The 19,286-nt window shown below is 32.8% G+C and overlaps 1 protein-coding gene across 1 annotated transcript; it reads left to right on the forward strand.

Moving 5' to 3' along the window:
- The first annotated feature begins 266 nt into the window (after positions 1-266).
- On the forward strand, positions 267-13,334 carry LOC124840395 (two-pore potassium channel 3-like). The gene is made up of 2 exons (XM_088103917.1): positions 267-1,728; positions 12,638-13,334. The coding sequence occupies exons 1-2, from the start codon at positions 599-601 to the stop codon at positions 12,783-12,785; spliced, it is 1,278 nt and encodes a 425-aa protein (XP_087960043.1). The 5' UTR covers positions 267-598; the 3' UTR covers positions 12,786-13,334.
- Positions 13,335-19,286: the final 5,952 nt, after the last annotated feature.

Genomic DNA, 19,286 nt, shown 5'->3' on the forward strand with positions numbered 1-19,286 from the left:
TTATTTATTCTTTTAAAAAGCGCTATAGATTTAAAATATTTCTTAGTTAATAAAAACTCAATGTATTAATGAGGTCAAATGTGTGTTTTTTATTAGTAAAATATTAAAATTATGAAACGTCTGTCTAAGAAATAAGTTATGAATAAGGTAATGATTTGAGGTATTTATTAATTTTAAGATAATCTTGTGAAAAGAAAAGAAAAAATAAAGATTTGGGCAACTTGCCACCAAGAAGCGCGTGAGTGTAGCATCTACCAGGGGGAACGAGTGGTACTCAAATCAATGCATCACAGAAAACATGTTTTGTCACCTCCCACGTTAACACCGTCCTTTTTCTTGTACCCATGTTATGTTATGTTATGCACTGCAAATGCAAAGCAAACCTCGTTCTTCTTTCTATCTGTTATAACTTTCATCCCCACTTTGTTCATAAAAAACTCTGAACACAACAAAGAGTCTCTATTGCATTTCCACAAGCAATTTACCTCCATTCCCAAACACACCCTTCTCCGCAAAACTCTCCCTTTCTCCAAAGCCACCGTCTTTCCCTGCGTTCAATCGTTTATCTTTCTCTGAACTCTGAAAATTTTATACCCTTATGGAAAAGGAACCTCTGCTTCCATATTTCAGCCCCAGAAAGAAGCCCCTGGCATTGTCACCGCTATGTCCCTTGCCAGAGCACGAGGACATGGTTCTTCCAATGACCCCGATGGAATTCAAGGACCGCCTCATCTTTGGTCCTGCTTGTGCTACCCCAAGGGACCCTACACCTTTGGCCGATGCCTTAATACTTCCCCTCAATTCCCCAAAATGTTCCTCTTCTACGTCGCAGGACTGTGCATCGCCATCACGGTTTGATTCCCAGTCGCAACAACCATCCGCTTGGCTCCTTGACCCCAATTACTCCTGGCGGAAAACAAACCTTCATCGCTCCAAAACCGCGCCTGCCATGGCGGTGATCAGCGATTTCAACCCCCAATCCTCTGTGCCAAGGCCGCAATTTGGCAGCCAGAGTATTGTGCGCCAGGGTGTGATTCTTCTTGTTCTTTATTTGGCATTAGGGGTTGTCATTTATTGGTTCAATCGTCATAATTTTTCAGCTTCCGAGACTCATCCTGTAGTTGATGCATTGTATTTTTGTATAGTCACAATGTGCACAATAGGATATGGTGACATCACTCCGAATAGCACAGCCACTAAACTTTTCTCTATATTGTTTGTGTTGGTGGGGTTTGGATTTATAGACATATTGCTGAGTGGGATGGTTAGCTATGTGCTTGATTTGCAAGAGAATCATATGTTGACGGCAGTGAAGGGGAGGAGGGGTGAGAAGGATGGAAAGTCTTATATAATTGATGTGAAGAAAGGGAGGATGAGGATTCGATTGAAGGTGGCGCTGGCGTTGGGAGTTGTGGTGATTTGTATTGGGGTAGGTGTGGCGGTTATGCATTTTGTGGAGAAGCTTGGTTGGTTGGACTCTTTTTATCTTTCAGTTATGTCGGTTACTACGGTTGGGTATGGAGACCATGCTTTCAAGACCATGCATGGCAGGATCTTTGCTGCAATTTGGTTGCTTGTGTCTACTCTTGCCGTGGCTCGAGCGTTCCTCTATTTGGCTGAGGCAAGAGTGGATAAGCGGCACAGGATGATGGCGAAGTGGATTCTTGGTCAGGATATGACTGTTTCTGAGTTTCTTGCAGCAGACATAGACAACAATGGCTTTGTGAGGTATGGACTGTTTCATTTCGATCTCATAAGAAGTCAGTGATTTTTGGCATTAATAGATGTTCTTGTTCATGAAAGTAGAGCACAGAAATGTATTTACCACCTAGTTGTACAAGGCCCCCACCCCATGCATTATGAACCACTTTTTGAAATAGGAATTTAGAAATTGAATGCCTACTGATATCACTCGACTAATTTTCAATTTTTTCACTTACTTTGCTTCTATTTTCTCACTGATTTGTTACAGTGATTGTAGTAGAATTGAGCCTCAATAATCGAATGATTAATTGGTTCTTTTTTTGATTTCTTTTTATTGGCATCATTATAAGCATTTGTATCCAAAACCCATCAGTTGACCTAAAACTGTATATGGTTCCTTGGTAAATTGGACAGCTTGCATACCGTCATAAACTTTGTTTGAAAAAGTGAAACTTGAAAAGGTAAATGGTGGATTAAACCATAAGAATGACAAAAGGGAAAATAGGAAATAGGATGTTGATGGAATTGATCAAACATATCCTTTGCCTAGACTTGCTACCAAATATTCAATAATTCTTAGTGTTAGATAATTCTCTAGAAGTAGTCCCCTTATCATATTCCTTTTAATCGTGATTTATTTTCATAATTATCTAGGATTATGATTATATAAATCAGAGGTATGCTATAGGTTTCATGAACATATTAAATACATCAAATACATTGTAACACATCATTATTTGGTTTCATCATGAGATTAGAGTGGCACCATTCTTCATGATCCGTCCTGTCACTACTTTGCTACTGAGCACTCTAAAATTTGGAGTTATATTTTAATTTCATGATTATCCTTGCAAATTAATTGTCTTTTGTGTTATGTTAACCCTTTTACGTCTTAACACCCTTGCACTATGTTATTCCTTCCTGCTGGTCCAGGCTTCTTCTGTTTGTGTTTTTCATTCCGGTGGTCTCCTTCTCCATCCTAGCTTTCAGCATGCATTTTATCAGCGTGTTTCAGGAATTTTTGACTACTGTGTGCTCCTTCTGGTAGTTCTTGACAATCTATTTTATTGGTTTCTTCCATCACTGTGACATCATGGGCATGCACTAACACCCATGTTTCTCTTCAGACTTTTATCTCATCCTCCACTCATTTTTTCAGAGTGTTTTGTCTTTATTCTGTTAATCTCTTTTATTGATTTCTACTACTGTGATATCTCCAGGATGATATCACCGTTTGTCTTTGGTTCTTGTCTCTCCTCACATGAACTTTTCTGATGTTTTTCAATTAATTTCAAGTCGTCTTTGCCAATCCTGCACAGTCATGTCTGATTCACCCAAGTTCAAACCTCAATCTTTTCAGTAATTTTTGTCATTGTTTGGTTCAACTTCAAATGCATCAAGTACCCCCTTTTGAAGTACGAATTATTAATTCCTAGAGATATTAACTAAGTTTTTGGCATTTACTCCAGTAATATAAAATATGATGTAATTGTTGAGTATGCTCACATCTAGTGGTGCGTAGTATTCATTCATTATTTAGTGCCAGTTCAATTTCTTGGTACATGATTTTACTTCTTAGGCTTCTTCTTGTTGCAAACATCAAATCACAAAACTAGACAATAAAATTCTTAACCAAGAAGTGTGTTTTTTATTGGGCTGTTACAATAATTGGCATGCTTTACCTGCTCAACACGGTGACCTACATCAGTGTTTCCATTTGTGTCTATGTGATGTTTTCCTCATTATGTTAGATTGTACTGAGTTTAAGCTTAGAACCAGATGGCTATAATGTCCATTATTCAATGCCAGTTCCTGTGTTCTTTTGGAATGGAAGTAGAGCATTATGTTGTACTCTATCACCTTGCCTCATAATATTGTTATTGCATCATTCTGGCTCCAGTTGTATCTTGAATCTGGATCAAACTAATTCAAACAAAACTGACATCTATAGTTGTAGTAGATAAGGAGGACGCCTGTGGGGGAAAAATCCAAAGATTTCTACTGTATTTTAAACTTTTTTTGGGTGTGAAAGAAGGGGTAGTTTCCACTTGGGGATTGGTGGCTAGGCTTTTACCATAAGGTGCTTATGGTGGATTTTGAAACCCTGCACTGCAGTAATGTCCATCCACATGGAGTTAAGGGTCCATTTGGTTCAAGAAAACTAATTTTGTTTTCATTTTCTACTTTCCCAATATTTCTTGTTTCAAAAGTTGGAATATGAAAATGTAAAACAAATAACGAAAACAAGAAAGAATAGAAAGTTATTTTTACTCTCCTATGTGAACTTTTGAAAATAGAAAACACAATAAAACAAGGTGACATTTTTCTAATTAAATGTGATAACATAATACATTTTCTCAAACCAAATGTTCCCTAGTTTTCAAACTGAGCCACACCTTGGGGTTTGATATATTTGAAACATGTCCATTCTATACATCTATCTCAATCATTGATACCTGCATGTTACTTATTAAAACCTGAAAGATTTCATGTTAATAATGAGGAATTAACTTATAGTAGTTAAAGCACAAAGGATGTGATGATAACATAAAAAATACGGGCAGAAACTGTGTTCATTCACCTTCTTGTTCTCTGTTGAACTTTGAAGTAGTACTCAATAACTATGACAAAACTTCTGACAGTAATAGCAAGAAGGGTCAATCTTTACTGAATAACAGGGAAGATCTCCCTATGTGAATTATACACGGTCCAGATATGTTGAGAGGTGTCCTTTTGTGAATGATATACACTCCAGATATTTTGATAGGTCTTTGGACCATTCTTCACAATTTATAATTCTGAAAAAGTTCCCTCACATCATTCCATCCCAAAGCTTTTCACCTTGTGCTTACGGGGAAATTAGAGTTGTTCTGAGAGGAAGAATCTGTGGTACTTTCTTTATAGAAGAAAATTAGTAACATAGACTAAGAAGTTACTATTTCTATTAAAATGTTCTATATAAAAAGCATAAATCATATCAGATTACAATCCATTAAGCATAACAACATTAATTGAAATTAAAAACAAAACCACGACAGTCTAACATAAACAATGTAAAAAAATTCTTACTAAATGTGGAACAAATTATGTTTGTCAAACAACTTTTATAGGTACGAGTTCAGCAACTGTTCTCCTTTCCTAAATGGCAGATTCGGTTATGCAATAACTTAGCTTGACTTCTCCTTCTCTTTGCATGTCTCTTAAGAAAATTGACTTAATCTTAAAATGCTTAGTCGTTCCATGAAAAATTGGATTTTAAGGAAGTTGAATTTGAGCCTAATTCAATCTCGCTAACCCAGCTTGTAAGATGAAGTTTGCACCCACTTATATACTATAATTTGACCTTATCTCTATTGAGATCTCAAACACACTTCCTCACGCCGAGAAACAATCATCTTGAGCATGGGAATAGATATTTGTGGGTGTTGTGAGACCAACTAACTTGATAAGGATCTATGAATGACTCTGATATCATCTTAAGAGAATATAATTTAAACTGGTTTTGTGAGGTTGAGTTATACTTTGTTGGAGATCTCACATTGACGGGAGATAAAACGGATTTACAGTATATAAGTGGATTCAAGCCTCACTTTAAAAGCTGATTTTGTAGGGTTAAGTTAGGTTTAAAGTTCATTTTTTAAGATGGTATTAGAAACATCTGAAGCCTATCTTAGTGAAGTTTGTTGGCCTATCGTGCCACCCTCTATTGGGCTGTTATCAGACTACTCATTAATGTCTAATTCCAAGCTTGAGATGTATATGCCTTGGTGTGAGGGGTGTGTGTTGGAGATCCCACACCAACTAGAGATAAGGCGAATTTCTAGTATATAAGTGAGTGCAAACCTCACCTTACAAGCCAGTTTTGTAGGGTTGAGTTAGGCTTAGAGTCTACATCTTAAGAGACTTAAATTATACTTTCTTAAGAGTTTGAAATTTTCATCCTTCATTACTTTGTTGAATTCTCAATTCTTGGATAGTGATATTGCACCTTTGATAATTCTCATGCCTATAATTGGAATGTCATTTACATCATCATTATCAAGGAAATTTGGGATTTTTGGTAGATGCTTTCTTATTAATTCTTCCCATCTCCATTATTGATCTTTTGTGAATTTGGCATTTCTACTCACAAGATTTTTTTCATTTTTTGGTTAGAAATATTTTGTAAACTTTGGAAATGGTGTTGTATAGAATGAAAACTCTAGGTTCGTCTTTCTTGTGAAGTTTGTTCTTTTTAACCTATGGAACATAAGAGAAACAAACACATCCAAAGATTCCCAAATTTTGTAAGTTTGGTTTGTATTTACCAATTTTCAAATGGAGACCTTTAAGTCAAAACTCTAGTTGGCAGCCCATTTAGCATAGTAGTGTAAGCAGCCTATGCCGACAACTTCTGTGAAAAATCCTTCTCAAGTTGCATACAAATTTCCATTTCTATGATGTTTCTATATTTTCTCACTTACACCTTTTGGTTGTGGGGTATAAGGTATAATGAGTTGATGCTCAATGCCAACTTCACAAAATTTATCGAAGGTTTCATTTGCATATTCTTTCTTGTTATGTGATTTCATTGTACACAACCTACATCTACTTTGATCCTCCACCAATGCTTTATGTTTGCAAAATAAATGAGCAGTCTCGGTTTTGGATTTAAAGAGAAAAAATTCAACAAAATTTGGTATAATCATTAATAAGTGTAATATAATGTTTATTACCATTTAGAGATGATAGTCTCTAAGATCCTCCAATATCTGAATGTACTAGTTGCTACTTGTATCTTGCACTTGCAATGTTTGTGTATATGATCTTCTAACTAGCTTGCATATTAACAAGCCACATAAGCAACCCTCTTGTCTTCAAGTATTATCACACCTTTCACCAAGGCATGATTTTGCATGTATAAAACAATCCATCAAGATGAAAACGCTTGAGTCTTTAGTGTCATAATTCAACATTGTTGGTTGTGCTTGAAAAAGCAATCTACTCCTCCATCTGATTTTGAGCACAGCTTTTAGATCTCATTGTGACCCTAAATACATTTTATTTTTGCCTTTGATCAAGCACTGATTATTTTGAAATGACTTTAGAGCCCTTTTCAAAAGTTATGCAACACTTAAAAAATTTTGGTCAATGTCAGACGTATATAAAATAGAAAACATCATAGATATATTTCAAACCTGTCAAGCTATCAATAGCAATGGTCCTTTTTCCTTGACTAATGAAATCACCAATGCCAATTTTTACTTTGAAAATTATTGTTATGTTAAGCTCTTTAAAATGATTCTCGTCATTGTAACCATGAGTCACTAGGATTGATGGTTGTGGTAAAACATGTTACGACAAAAAGTTACTCATCATTTTGTTCGTCTATAGTCACCTTAGCTCTTCTTTTATAGACTTGTGCATTTGCTCTCATGTCTCATATTGCCACCTTTTCTGGTTTTGACATTTGGCCTCCCCCAACACATTTTTTGAGGATGGTTTGTCTTTTTGCAATGTGGACACAAGGAGGAAAAGTCTCTCCTTGTTTCTTGTTGGAGCCTTTTGATTATTTTGTTCTTCCATTTGTTATTTTTTGTCTTTGAAACCTCTTGAGTTTTGTGCTTTTATTTGAAAAACACTCTGTACTTGTTAAGAAGTGAACTTTAAGCCTAATTTAATCCTACAAAACCGGCTTATAAGATGAGGTTTGCACCCATTTATATACTCTAAATTGGTTTTATAACTAGTCGATGTAGGACTTCCAACATACACCCCTCACGCCGAGGTATATATCTCGTATGTGAGACTAGACATTAATGGGTGGTCCGATATTGGGTGGAATAATATGCCCAATAAACAACACATTTTGTTAGAATAGGCTTTAAATCATGACTCTGATACCATGTTAAGAAGTGAATTTTAAACCTAACTCAATCCCACAAAATTAGCTTAAAAGGTGAGGTTTGCACCCACTTATATACTCTAAACTGACCTTATCACTAGTCGATGTGAAACTTTCAACACACTTCTATACTATCTCCTCATGTACCGATAAAACATTTATCAATTCTTCAAGGGCAATGGTTGGCAGATCTTTTGACTCCTCCAAAGTGGATATCTTCAATTCATATTTTTCCGTAAAAGTGTCAAGAATTTTTTGAATAGTTCTTTCATCTGGAAAGTCCTTACCAAGAAGTTGCCCTTTGTTTGCTATGCTTAGGAGTCTGTTAGCATAGCCTTTGACGGTTTCTGTATCTTTCATGCTATGCACCTCCGATTCTTTGATCAAGTTGAGAGCTTCGATGCTTTTGGTTCTTTAACTGCCATGATATTTTGATATGAGGTACTCCCAAATGGCTTTGGGAGATTTCAAGTTCATAATTCTTGTAAATATTATTTTTGACACAGCAGAAAAAATGTAACTTTTAGGTTTAGCCTTTCTTGTCTTCATCTCTGAGTCTTCGTTTGAGGATTGGAATTTTAGGTGCCCCAGAAACGTCATAGTGGTCTTCTACTGCCTTCATGGATCTAGTGCTTCAAGATTAACAATCATCTTTGCCGTCCATAATTTGTACTCATCATCAGAAGTAGGTGCGCTGGTTGTGTGTGCTATATCTCCTTCCATTGTTGCTTTTCATAGATCCTCAAGATAATAATTCTAGATGCCAATTTGTAGTATTTTGTTTATAAAAACAGAGAAAAGATGAGTAACGTAGACTGGGAAGTTACTAATATTTTATTAAAAGGCTCTATATAAAGAGCGTAAATTATATCAGATTACAATCCCTTATTTTATGGGCACATCAACTTTAACTGAAATTAAAAACAGAATCATAACAGTCTAACATTTTAAATGTAAACAACTTAAAGAAATTCTTACAAAGTAGGAAACAAACTATATCTGTCAAACAACTTTTACAGGCACGGGTAACAAAATCTTCCACTGGATGATGAGGGCTTTTACTTCTTCTTGATCTCCATACCTAACGTTTAACACACCTTTTGGTTAGGGTTGTAATCCCCATTCCTCAGTTAGGACCTGGTTAGAGAGGTTGTGCCATTGTAGATGCTACCAATGCATTGTTTAGTGAGCATGCATGGAAAATTGGATGGATGCAGCCATGCTTTGGTAAGTCTAGCTTGTATGTAGGGGAACCAAATATCTGGAGGATCATATACGGACCATAGTTGCGGGGCAGTAGCTTCTCATTCATCTTCCTTGCTAAAGACTTCAACCAGTAGCTTTGCAAAGTTTAAGATGCTAGACATCTTTTAGTATGTCTCTTTCATGGACTAAAAGATTGTTCCAGGACGTAATTCCCATTTGGTATGAATTTTGAAAAAGAATATATGTAGATATTGTTCATTCTCCAAAAGGTAGAATTATAATGTTTTATTGTATTTTCATTATTTCAATCGAATTTTATATGTCAATCATTCTAAAATTGAAAAATATTAAAGAATATTGAAAGTATTCTTAGGGAAGATTTGATTAGAGGTCATGGTCAACAAGTAGAGAGAGAAAATGAAACAATGATGTCACAAATGGAAAAATAGAGTTCTGAACTTACTGGAATGACAGCATGACAGTGAGAGATTGGCATTGGTGGCCATACAGAATAAACAGGAACTCAGATAAATACAGTTGTGCTGGAGATATCATAGTTGTAGAAAAAACTATTGATAGAGATGATTGCAATGTAGAACACAACCAAAGAGTACTAGAAGGAAGACACAATAGCTGGAAAATTGTTTGAAACATGCTGGTAAAGTGCACAATGTACTCTAAGATAGAGAAAAAACTGCAGAGTAAGAAGGCGGCTAGAAGAGGGCAGAACACACTAGAAGGAATATATAACAGAGAAATGTCCAAATGCATTGGAGGGTTGACAACATGAAATATGATTAATTTGAAGTAAGAATTATGAAATTAAAGTAGAATAATAAAATGTAAAGTTTTAGGAGCTCCAGCTCCAAAATATTGATGAAAAACGTCACTGGACGATACCACTCTAATTTGTCTTTGAAATTAGGTGGTGATAGTATATCTAGTGTTTGGCTATTCTTTGTACCAGTTTTACTGTTTTAACAAGTATGTTAAGCTGATTCAGACAGCATCTCATAAAAGTTAGTTAGCCAACTGTCATCTTGTAAGAAGGGCTGCACTCCTTCACTCTGTTGTAGAACAGTTAGATCTTATCTGGCTAGCTTGCAGCTCAAGCTAACCAGCTTTCAGTGTGTAAGAGCTTGGAAAAAAAGTATATAAGAGGACAATTCTCATGTTATAAGTGAGTTTTGTGAAGTAGAGCTAAACTCAAATTCAAATTATTGTAGGTGGTGATAAATCATAAAATATTATCTCCTATTCATATTTCTAACTACATTAAGAACAAATCACGATAATATAAGAAAACATGGTAATTAATCCTGGAATAATGAGGAAATGGGGAAATTGATGATTGAGGGTAGTCTAAAATATGTTGAGATAATTTTGAATATATCCATATGTTATAACAAAAACATGGCATTTTAAGTTTAGAAGAATTCAAGTTTTGCAATTTATTTAGTTAGTTGTATCTAGTGAAGTAAGACACATGAACCTTGTATTTCAAAACACAAAGCCATTAAATGACACCAAAATAGGATATTTCCAGATGCAAATTTAGTGTTTTTGTGTATTGTTGTTAGGGATGATAAGGGTCAGGTCGGACATAGATAGTGTCTACCTACTACTTGATCGCAACAAAAAAATCTTCCCGTTATCTGTCCTATTACCTGTCAACTTGATCGCAACAAAAAAATCTTCCCGTTATCCATCCTATTACCTGTCAGTTATCCATCCTATTACTTGTCAGATACTCGTTTAAAAATTACCCACATGTATTTTAAAACCCGTAAGTATCCATGGATACCAACGAATACTTAAAACAAGATATTTTATAATTTTTTAAAATGAAATTAGAAAAAATATAAAATATAAAATATAATATAAATTAAAATTTAATTTTAATTAAATTTAACGTAATTAAATATAAATTAATTTTAATTTTAATTAAATTTAACTTAACAAAATATAAATTAAATTTTAATTTTAATATTTTGTAGGTAACATATACATGTGGATATTGCATCCTATCCGTTTATAAACGAATATTAAAATATCCGTTACTTGTTACATGGTAGGTACCAATTATTTCGCAGAGATTCCGTGGATACTCGTATTGTGGATAAGGATATTTTTGTCATCCCTAATGGTTGTGCTTTGCCCTTTTTGGAGTATCTAAGCTTCATAACAACATCAATGTTACAGTGTTAATTTGATGAATTGTGTCTATGCAAACCATTGACCTCCAAATCCTTTAAAATCGTTTTCTTATAGTTTTTCTCAATCTCCCTCTATTTATAGGGATAGGTCTACTCTGCATCTAATCTACTCTCATCATCGGGGCTTTTGTAAGTCTTCTCATGTGTAGTGATAGTGCATTCGTTTATAATCTTGTCATGTCTAAGATATTCACTCATCTGATTCAACTTTCTCTTCTCTGTAACATGGAGATGGCTCAACTCTTAGTTCTATACATCATGACACATCATATAGCTATGGGATATTTTCTCCTAAGCTTGAGTAATACTTTTGTTTTTTGTCATCGATAAGGTTAAATGGACTTCTCCATATCATTCATCTTACTTCAATCCTATGGTATACATCACCTTCCATTTTTCCAACCTTTTGTATGATGGAGCCAAGATACTTAAACTGTGTGACTTGTGGTAAGGGTATGGTTTCTGATTTTCTCCTTTAAGTTGTTATGTGTGTCTCCTATTAAACGTACATTCCTTGTGTTTCCATAACTTATCTCTGCAGCTGCATCTTTGATCTTTCCATTTATTTCCTTTCTTAGCTCTTTAACTAGGACCATGTCATTTCCACAGAATATGTATCATGACATAGACTCTTGGATATGCTTAGTAAACGCATCTAGGTCGAAGGTGAAAAGATAGGGGCTTAAAGTTTATCTTTGAGACAAACTTACACGAAAATTGTGAACTCACCTTTTATCTTCACTATTGTCATGATAGGCATTATATACTCTTTTTTTCTTTAGGCCTTCCACATTACCTCTCTTGGCAGTAGGAACAGTATATATGCCTTCCAAATCAATGAAAAATCATATATAAGTCTTTGATTTCTTTGACATCACTTCATCACCTGTTGTCCTAGTATATTGTTTGCATTGTTGACATCCTTGAGATTTTCAATAATGTCAGTGCTTTGTATTAATCTTTGCACAATCTCCATATTCCATAGGATTGTAGTATTTTCACAATAATTCTCCCTTTAATTCGAAGAAATTTGTATATCTCCTTTGTTCTTTTATATATGGATTAAAGTGCTTCACACATGTAGCATTTTCATACAGGTCGTAGTCTTGCTAGAAAACTGTTACCCAACTAATGCATTTCTCTTCTAGACCCCTTCATCTGGGCTTCACAAGATAATATATATTCAATTAATTGATTTATTGTTATAGTGAAAAACTGGATTGTGCTTTTCTTTCCTTGGCTGCATTATCTATAGATTTTCATCTAAATTTCTCCCCATAATGGTCGAGACTAGTATATAATTTTGAAATATTGTCTGCGTGCAGATTCTTTCAATTGTTTCTCGTAGTTATGTACATATCTTTCTCTTTTATTGTGAATTGTTGACAAACGGCTACATACAGTAATCTTCTAATATTTTCAAGGATCATTTTTAGCAATCTCCAAATGTCAAATTCGTATTTTTGTTTTTCCTTTTCTTCGGGTCCCATCATTCTTTTCTCTTTAGTGTTATAATATTCTTTGTTTTTTCTCCTGCCAAGAAGGCTATGCTAATTTATTTTGATCAAATTTTGCAACTTAAACATTTTTGTGGTTTTACTGAATATACTGAGTTTTGGACATGCAGTAAATCAGAATATGTTATATACAAGCTCAAGGAGATGGGAAAAGTATCTGAGAAGGACGTCATGCAGGTAAGTGAGAAGTTTGATAGACTAGATGCTGGCAACTGCGGAAAAATAACCCTTGCTGATCTTATGGAGCCTCATAATTGATGGAGCTCAGTGTGGATATTGAAGAGGCAAGTAGAGAAGGGAGTGTGAGATTCTCAAGTTGATGGGAACTATCTTGTTTTGGGTGGTTTGGAGGGGATATCAGGTTTTCAAGATGCAAGGTGGTGATTTCCCCCTACCTTTTGTCATGATCATTAACTCATGACATATACCATGGAAGCTGATGAATTTCTGGGTTCTTTTGCCTGAGTTTCACAAATTATTTAGTGGGTGGTAAGGTGCTAACCTTGCCAAAATTCGGGTATAACCAATCACAGATTATCACATTGATGAGATGGCTTGGGATAATGGAAGGGATTATTTTGATTGGTTTAAAGTATTAATCTGTACATAATTTTTTTGAGAATGAATCATTGATTCTTTAGCATCTTATTTGCTCTGGGTTAGTCATCTCTTGATTGATTGCACAATCTATTTGGAACTTCTTGGTGAGTTTCATGTATTATTTTTGCCAAGATGATTCGATTAGCTCGGTGTAATAAAATATGTGTAATATTTAAGTTCTTTATTACACATACTTATATTCACCTATGTCATTGGACAATAGTTCCAGTTCATGTGTTTTTAGATGTTGCAGATTGCAGTGCACATGTTTAACATGCATGGCACGTACAACACTAATAGGCTTGAAATGGCATCGTACCTGGTATTTGTCTCCTTTAAAGTAAGAAACAAAAAAACAAAAAAAAAGCACTTTAGGAAGAGGTAAATTGCAATAATAACTACTGATTGTAAAATCAACTGTTATGATTAGCACGTAAAAATGTTCTAGTTGGGGGAGGGGGAAAGGGTGATTGAGTACTACAAACTGCAACTTGTTCTGATTCCATTTCTCTTCTGAGTTAAGGTATGCTACTTCACCCTCATAGTTGGAAATTATTATTATTATTATTTTAGTAAAGATAAGAAGGGGGATGGGGATAAATCAAGCTATTTAAAAAGTAAGCATCATACTTTTTAGAATAGTTAGCTTAAAAGAAAATAAATGACTATTTTAAAGTTATTTTTAGAGTAAGTAGATTTTCTATTATTATTGTTGAATATTAATTACAAATATGTAATAATATTAAAAATCCTGACACTTAACATGAAATAAGAGAAGGCCTAATTATCAACATACTTCTACTTAGTTTTATGGTTTTAAACAAGTTTTAAGAAAAACTAGAGAATGTGTTAAATAGAACAATTTGTTTATTCGTTCTTCAAAACCTTGACTAAGGAAGCCTGGTGTTTCAGTTTAAGGTGCCAAAATTCAAAATCTCCAAATTTGGCAACTTCTGCAATCTCTCTTGAAAGGGTAATCACATCCTCGGTGATGTAAGTCAATTGCCCGTTGTGATTTGGCATCACTGTTGTATAAAATACACAAATCTCAATGCTAAGTGTGAAACCTGCAAAAATGTGTCAAGATTTTACCTTGTCCTATGGTAAACTGGTCCTGAAATCTGCAGAAGAAAGCTATAACTTGTCTATACTGTTAAAATGTTGATGAACTAACGAATTATCTTACAATCTTATGTCCTCTTCCGTTGTCATTCATTCACCCATGTTCACACCCTGTAACTGCATTATTGAGCTGACAAAGACAGTTATATTTATAGGCTCATAAATCACTACAAAACTTAACACATAGACTAATTTTGTATTACCCGACACTGAGGCTCTATGGGAATTAGGTGCTCCTCTAACAATATTATTCATTTGTGGCGAGGCTCCAAGACTGCTCTGAAAAGCCTGACATCTTTGACAAAATTTTGTAGTTTCCTAATTAATTTCAAACCTTTGACTTTGTCCAACCCTCTTCTTTTGTGCAAACTCATTGTCCTTCCACAAGTAGCCTATCAAGTTCTGAATGCATTTGTGGTGTGTTTGATGGAAGAAGTAAGCCACCAAACAAAGAGGAAAATGACAAACAACAAATAGTGTCTGCAAAGCAAAGATAACCATTATTTGAGGCCTTTTCAGTCCTTTGAGTCTTTCTTTGACCACTCAGAAACTTAAAAGCGTTTACACATGGTAAACTCACCCCCTTGTAGCATTCTTGATCCATGTAAAATGTTTGACAAATTTTAGTTCTCTTTGGCAATTGGAAGAGGTTGAGTTAGAATAAGCTGAGAAGTCAGAGATTGTATATTCTTAACTGATGTGAAGTGCATGTGAATGTAACTGTTTGTTTGCATAAAAGCATGCCAGTTGGAATTAGGTGAGCATAGTCATGAATCATTTTGCATTTTGGAATATCATATAGCTTATAGACTATGCCTTTTGGTTTTCCATAATATGAAAAGGGGTTCATTCAGTACTATATAACTGATAAAAAGAAAGAATTAGGTATGTGGAGGTTGATTTTGTTCTTAAAAGGCTGCTTCCATTATGCTTTATTTTACCCTTTGCTGTTTCTTAATTTATTTATCTCTTTTAAGGCATAATCATTATTATTTGTGTCATTATCTTGGAATAACAAACAAAAGACTAATGATGGCGTGTGACAGAGTGAGAAACAGTCAAACACATTTTCTAGAAGTAGTCTAGTTCAGAGTCTGGTCTCTAGTGTATGCTTTCTTTATGTTAATCATATCAGGCTAACCCCTTTGTGGTCTTGATGAGGAATTCAACAATCTTCATTGTTGAAATGTAAAGTTTATGCAATTATGTTAGATATCTCTGACTTGGTAAAAGATTGCAAATTCCAAGGCTTCTTTTGGGTTTGGAACATTATCATTAAATCAATTTCAATTGCCATGATCATGCTTTGTCACTGTGCACTCAAAGTTTGCCACTCAAGTTTTAAAACTTTTCAATTCAACCTTGCTCAAAACAAATGATTTTGGTGAAAGAAAAAAAGAAAAACAAAACACAATTGATACTAACATCAAGGCCGTATCTGAAAGTGTTTGTGATCTGTGGTTACATTTTTAGTCTATCTTTCATAACCCTCTGCAGCAGACTGTGATAAACATGATCAGGTGATTCAGTAGAACATTTAAAAAGAAAAGTAATAAAAATTTTCAAAGAGGAGTAAAAAATAATAGAGGAAGAAACTGGGCATGACCATGTCAAATTAGCCTTAATTATTATATTTTGACAATGAACAAGAGAAGTATTAATTTAGTAAAGAAGACTAGTTTTGCTCAACTTTATGTTATACTAGTAAACAAGTTGGTGGGTCATGGTAGCATCAATTCATGCTTTAAATTATTGATATAATAAAGTAGAAAGGAGGAAAGTGTTAGTAGTTAGAATAGTGAAATTAATCCTTAATTTGTGAAGAATCAACCAAAAGAGAGGAAGCTTTCACACTAAAGGACTGAAATCACCTTCAAAACTAAAAATGTGTGTGTGGCACATATAAATAAATATTACAAGTCCAACTTAAAATATGTTTGTGAAAATGGCAGAATAGATTATAGGCATAAAAAGATATTGGAAAATGAGAGCAAGTTGGAACATTCCATGTGGCTGAGATGATTGGTGAAATGCTGACTTTTGATTCCAAGTCAATAGAAATAAATAATTGATTAAGGAAATGTAAAATTGAGTTGAAGGCCGAAAAGTGCTTATTGATGTTGATTGATTTGCTTGCTCATGTTAAACTTATGCTGTAAGACAAGGCAACACTAATTGGACTTGTGTTTGTCAAGGAATTGGTGCAAGTGCTATTAATTAAAACAACTTCTTTTACAAGTTATACTTAGTGCATTTCCTCTTACAATCTTACAATTCTTATCTCATTATACTTTTAATTTCTTTTATCTTACAATTTTACATCCTTATCTTACTATATTTTTAATTTCTTTTATCTTTTTTTTAATAAAATTATATTAAATATCATCATGAACTTTGATATTAGAATCATTACAAATTTATTACTTTTTTGTTATGTGATCTTTTTTAAAATTAAGTTAAAATTAAAATTAAAATTTATTTTTTAATATAACATTAGAATCATTAAAAATCTATCCTAATATTTTGTTATGTGATATACCTAAACTAAAAGTTTACTTTTCAAGATATTACTTTAGAACATAATTTGATTTTGGACATAATTCTAAGCATTTTGATTTGAGTTGAAGTATCTGTCTATGCTGCTTGAAAAACTTGGAGAAATGTAAGAATTCTGATGCTTTGTCGGAGAAGTGTAACACTGCTAAAGCAAGCAAGAAAAGTTCTGAGTTCATTTTTCATTTTTAACAAGAAATAGAAAATGGACCTTAACCTTTTTTCAGTTATGCCAATCTCTCACAATCTGAGAGTTTGTGATGATAATAAGATAATTAATTATTTGATGATCAACCTATGATAATGATGATCATTGTTAAATAATTAAGACAGTTAACATAACGTAGTTACTAAATAATGTTATCTCTTGTGATGAAAATAAATTTGATTTCTAGTATATATTTACCTCTGAAAGAAAAATTATGTTAAAAGAAGATATTCCTTTAAATGAACATGTGTATTTTAAAGAACAAAGTTAACCCGTCATAATAAGTGACATTTTGAAAGTTACATTTTTTTATTTTAAAACCTAAATTAAATTTGTTCTTATATAATTTTTTTTTACTGAAAAATAGTTTTTGGATTCTATTAAAAAAACAAATATAAACTGCGGACTCTTTTTACTAAGATTTTAAAAGTTTTAAATTGAGTGAAATAAAAATGAATAAAAATAGTTTAGACTGTCAGAAAATAATAAATTTCAATAATATATTATGAAAAAAAGATTTTTGCGTTCATGTTGTTTGATGATTTTCTGAATAAATATATAGAATTAAACTTTATACATATTTTACATTTATATAATAGAAAAAATGTAAATAAGAAGAAGTGAATTACTAAAGTGTGATAAAGAACTTGAATAAATGAACTTGAAAGTTGATGAATAAGTGTAAAAGACTCCTTTCTATTATTGTGCCTTTATTTCGATTTTTATAACTCTTCTTCAATATTTGAATGAACAACTTTTCATTTCTTAACTTTTTCACCTCGATCTTGTTCAATTCAAAAGTTTTTCAACAATGATTATAACTAAAAAAAGTTAATTACTATGTGCAATGATTTCCTTTCTCAATTATAACCTTTTTATTTAAAAACTAAATCAATAATATTTTCTTAAATGTTTATATTTTTTAAAAATTAAATTTAAATTCAAGTATTAAACTGAATTATAAAGTAAAGTGTACATACTTTATTTATAAGATGAAAATTATATATCTAATTTTATTTGTAAATTATATCCAATCTGTAAATTTATTTAATTTTTAAGTAATTTTGAATCTCAAACAATATTTATGTATATCAATTATAAAAATTAAATAGATAAAGTTTGGTTGTAAAATTGATATTTAAAAAATGAAAATCCATGAGTTCCAACATAGCCTTAAATCCATAATTAATTTGAATTGAATTTGAATGTTTAACCCTTTGAAGGAGAAGACATTATTGTGACTATATTTGGTGAGTTGAATATGAATGTACTTATAAAAATATGTTTGGAGTGAAGGTTGGATTTGTATGATTAACGATTGATAGTACTTACCACCAAAAAGGGTGTTAAGATAGCTTTTTCAAAACGTTTTCAGTTAATGTGATCATTACGCTATTTTGCGTGACAAACACTTCTTCCTACTTCTTCATGTAAATCTTATAAATGCATATTAATTACACAGTGACCTACCTCTACGTCATTAATTATCTACACTATAAAAAAATCTTCATATATAGTCTGGTAAATATGGTATTTCTTAGCTAGCTTTAGAATAAAATAAAGCACGATCCTATATACATGGTTTAAATTAGCAGATACCATACAACCATACTTTTTACTCAATCATCCAATCATATATAATAAGTTTATTATTGTTCTTATGTTAAATAGTTCTATATTACTTAGAAATTAAGATTAATTAAATATACTTTTATTAATTTAAAAGAAAAAAAAGCCTTTTAAACATAAAATTGTGGTAAATATCTAAAAAATAGATAATATTTTATTATTTTTAATTATAAAGATCTATAAAATGATATTTTAAAATTGATATATTTTTAAAATAGTTAGACTCAAATATTTTAAGTACTTTAGAATTGATAGTGTTCTCTTACTTCTCTCTTATATTTTTCACTTTCTGTTTATCTGATTGAAGATTCAGACGGTAAGATTGATCATCGAAAGATCTTAATAGTTTAATTGACCAATTCCTTTGTTTGAGTAAGTTAACTTTCTGTCATTTTTCTTGGTCTAGTTATTTTCTTTTTGTATGAAGGTTTTCCTTGCTTGCATGTCTTTTTAGAATCGTCAATATGAGTCTCTACTAATTAGTGATCATAACAGTATGAATTGATAGTTCTTATAATGTTTATGTTGATAGAGTGTAATGTGGAGCTAAAAGGTGTTTGGTGTTTTAAGGGCTATTGGGACTGGTTTGATAGGTAAGGGAAACTAATTCTAATTTTACATGTTGAAATTGTTAATTTATTGTTGTT

Source organism: Vigna umbellata, chromosome 1, assembly GCF_029865625.1.
Source record: "Vigna umbellata cultivar VRB3 chromosome 1, Vumbellata_1.0, whole genome shotgun sequence".
Lineage (NCBI taxonomy): Eukaryota > Viridiplantae > Streptophyta > Magnoliopsida > Fabales > Fabaceae > Vigna > Vigna umbellata.